Genomic DNA, 2,500 nt, shown 5'->3' with positions numbered 1-2,500 from the left:
AGAGGTCTGACTGATACTAACAGCAGGGCTACAACTGACCAACTGTGTGCAACTCAAGTGTTCCATTCGCTGAGTGTGTGCTGCAACAATTAGGTTCCAACATAACCAACTGAACTGGCTACGCCCGATGAGAGAGATGGAACCATTTCTACACTCTGAGAACAGAACCATTTCTACATTCTGAGAACAGAACCATTTCTACACTCTGAGAACGGAACCATTGCTACATTCTGAGAACGGAGTTCTTCAGTGGCCCTCCCGCTGCAGACAGCTGCTACATTCTATTGACATCATGTCTTTGCACTCCTCTTCACCTGCTATGCTCTACGCTATAATGGCACATTAGTGTGTGGTGCTAAAACACACACAATAGTATAAGTCTATATACTCTTTTGATCCCTATATAAGTATAAGTCTATATACTCTTTTGATCCCTATATAAGTATAAGTCTATATACTCTTTTGATCCCGTGAGGGAAATTTGGTCTCTGCATTTATCCCAATCCGTGAATTAGTGAAACACACTCAGCACACAGTGAGCACACAGTGAGGTGAAGCACTGAGGGGTTAGGTGCCTTGCTCAAGGGCACTTCAGCCGTGCCTACTGGTCGGGGTTCGAACCGGTAACCCTCCGGTTACATGTCCGAATCGCTAACCAGTAGGCTACGGCTGCAATAGTGGCATAAAATAAACAGAGGAAGACAAATGAAATCGATTGCATTCACCACAATTATTAATATGATAATTGCACATTAACTAAACTATCCTGAAACTGTCCTGATAAGCGCTGAACAAGCTAAAGGGAAAGAACTACACACGAGAGAAGAGAGAGAACTGTACTACCTAGAGAAGAGAGAGAACTGCACACGAGAGAAGAGAGAGAACTGCACACGAGAGAAGAGAGAGAACTACACACGAGAGAAGAGAGAGAACTGCACACGAGAGAAGAGAGAGAACTGCACACGAGAGAAGAGAGAACTGGATGGAGCACAGAGGAGGGTGTATATTTATACAGGTCAAGAAGAGAGGAGAGAGGAGGAGAGGAGGAGAGGAAAGAGGAGAGGAGAGAGGAGGGAGGAGAAAGACTGCATGGAGAGTGATGATGTGGGAAATAGAAAAGGAGAAAAAGAAAGGAGGGAAAGAGAGAATGAGCTAGAGGAGTGTTCACACCAGCAGCCCGATGCCTTTCAGCACGCCCTGTGTGTGTGTGTGTGTGTGTGTGTGTGTGTGTGTGTGTGTGTGTGGTCATGACTCCAGCCAGACCAAGCCAGATGCATCCAGCTGGTCCTGGATCAGTGATGGGTCATTTTCTTTTTCTTACTTATTCTGGGACAAGAAAAACACGCCTGGCCCCGATAAACTTTCTGCTGCAAGATAAGACTGTGTGTGTGTGTGTGTGTGTGTGTGTGTGTGTGTGTGTGTGTGTGTGTGTGTGTGTGTGTTTGTGTTTGTGTTCTGTTCTTTGGGTCTATGTAGTTTCTCTTTGTCCGTGTGTGTTCTGTTTTTCTGGGCGTATGTGGTATGTGTGTGTGTGTGTGTGTGTGTGTGTGCAGACCTTGCCAGCGTAATGGTGGATGATGAAGCCCTGGTTCCAGCTGTTGAAGTGCTCGTGGGTGTTGATGCCCACGCGGAGTTTCTGCAGCAGGGTCTGGTCAGCACCCTCGCCCTTGGCGTGCATGGTAGCACACACGTCGTCAAGGATACTCATAATGCCAGGGGGATTCTGGGAGAGGAAGCAGCACGCCCATTAAAACAGCCATGTATAACAAACACACACACACACACACACACAAACACACGCGCACACGCAAACGGACGCGCACACGCACGCACACACACACACACACTGCACTGCACTGGGTAGTCTCAATGGCTCAATCTATAGACAGCACAGTTTGAGGAGAAGAGAATGAAATAGCCACAGATATTTTACTGCTTTATAAAATACTTTCTAAAATACTTAATATCTTTCTGAAACAGAGATTATCATTTCTCCATACTGACTATGAAGCCCCTGTGCCAAACAAACTCTTCACAGTGAGATTCAGTGGTTCTCTTCAGTTGGCAATAAAACTGATATTGGCGCATAATCTCTATTTTTTCACAAGTAGTAAAAGCTGAACCCTGATTTTCCAGTTCGGCTTGGACGGAATGTTTTTATTAAGAATGACTCTGGTGATGGCACCTCTAGAGTGTGTGTGTGTATGTGTGTGTATGAGAGAGAGTGAGAGAGAGAGAGACTGTGGTGTGTAGGGAGATGTTGCTATAACCCAGCAACTGTCTCCGGGTCTGCAAACACACAGTAGCTATGGACACAACATCCACTGATCAAACACTTCTGGAAGTGCTGTCACCACATAAGGTAATAACCACACACACACATACATATACACACAGACACACACATACAGACGTTCATGTCCAATCTCACACACATAAACACACATGTGTGAGCACCGCATGTATCATGTACACTCACTTGTGTACACACAAACACACA

The 2,500-nt window shown here is 45.6% G+C and overlaps 1 protein-coding gene across 1 annotated transcript in view; it reads right to left on the bottom strand.

The window, feature by feature from the left end:
* myo1ea (myosin IEa) overlaps positions 1 to 2,500 on the bottom strand; it is a 74,295-nt gene that overhangs the window by 20,224 nt on the left and 51,571 nt on the right. The window contains exon 16 of the mRNA XM_048231223.1: positions 1,556 to 1,723. Coding sequence (XP_048087180.1) covers positions 1,556 to 1,723 — 168 coding nt within the window. The remainder of the gene's footprint in view (positions 1 to 1,555; positions 1,724 to 2,500) is intronic.

The sequence above is a fragment of the Alosa alosa genome, chromosome 21 (assembly GCF_017589495.1).
Source record: "Alosa alosa isolate M-15738 ecotype Scorff River chromosome 21, AALO_Geno_1.1, whole genome shotgun sequence".
In the NCBI taxonomy this organism is placed as follows: Eukaryota; Metazoa; Chordata; class Actinopteri; order Clupeiformes; family Clupeidae; genus Alosa; species Alosa alosa.
This window is presented reverse-complemented; position numbering and strand designations above follow the sequence as displayed.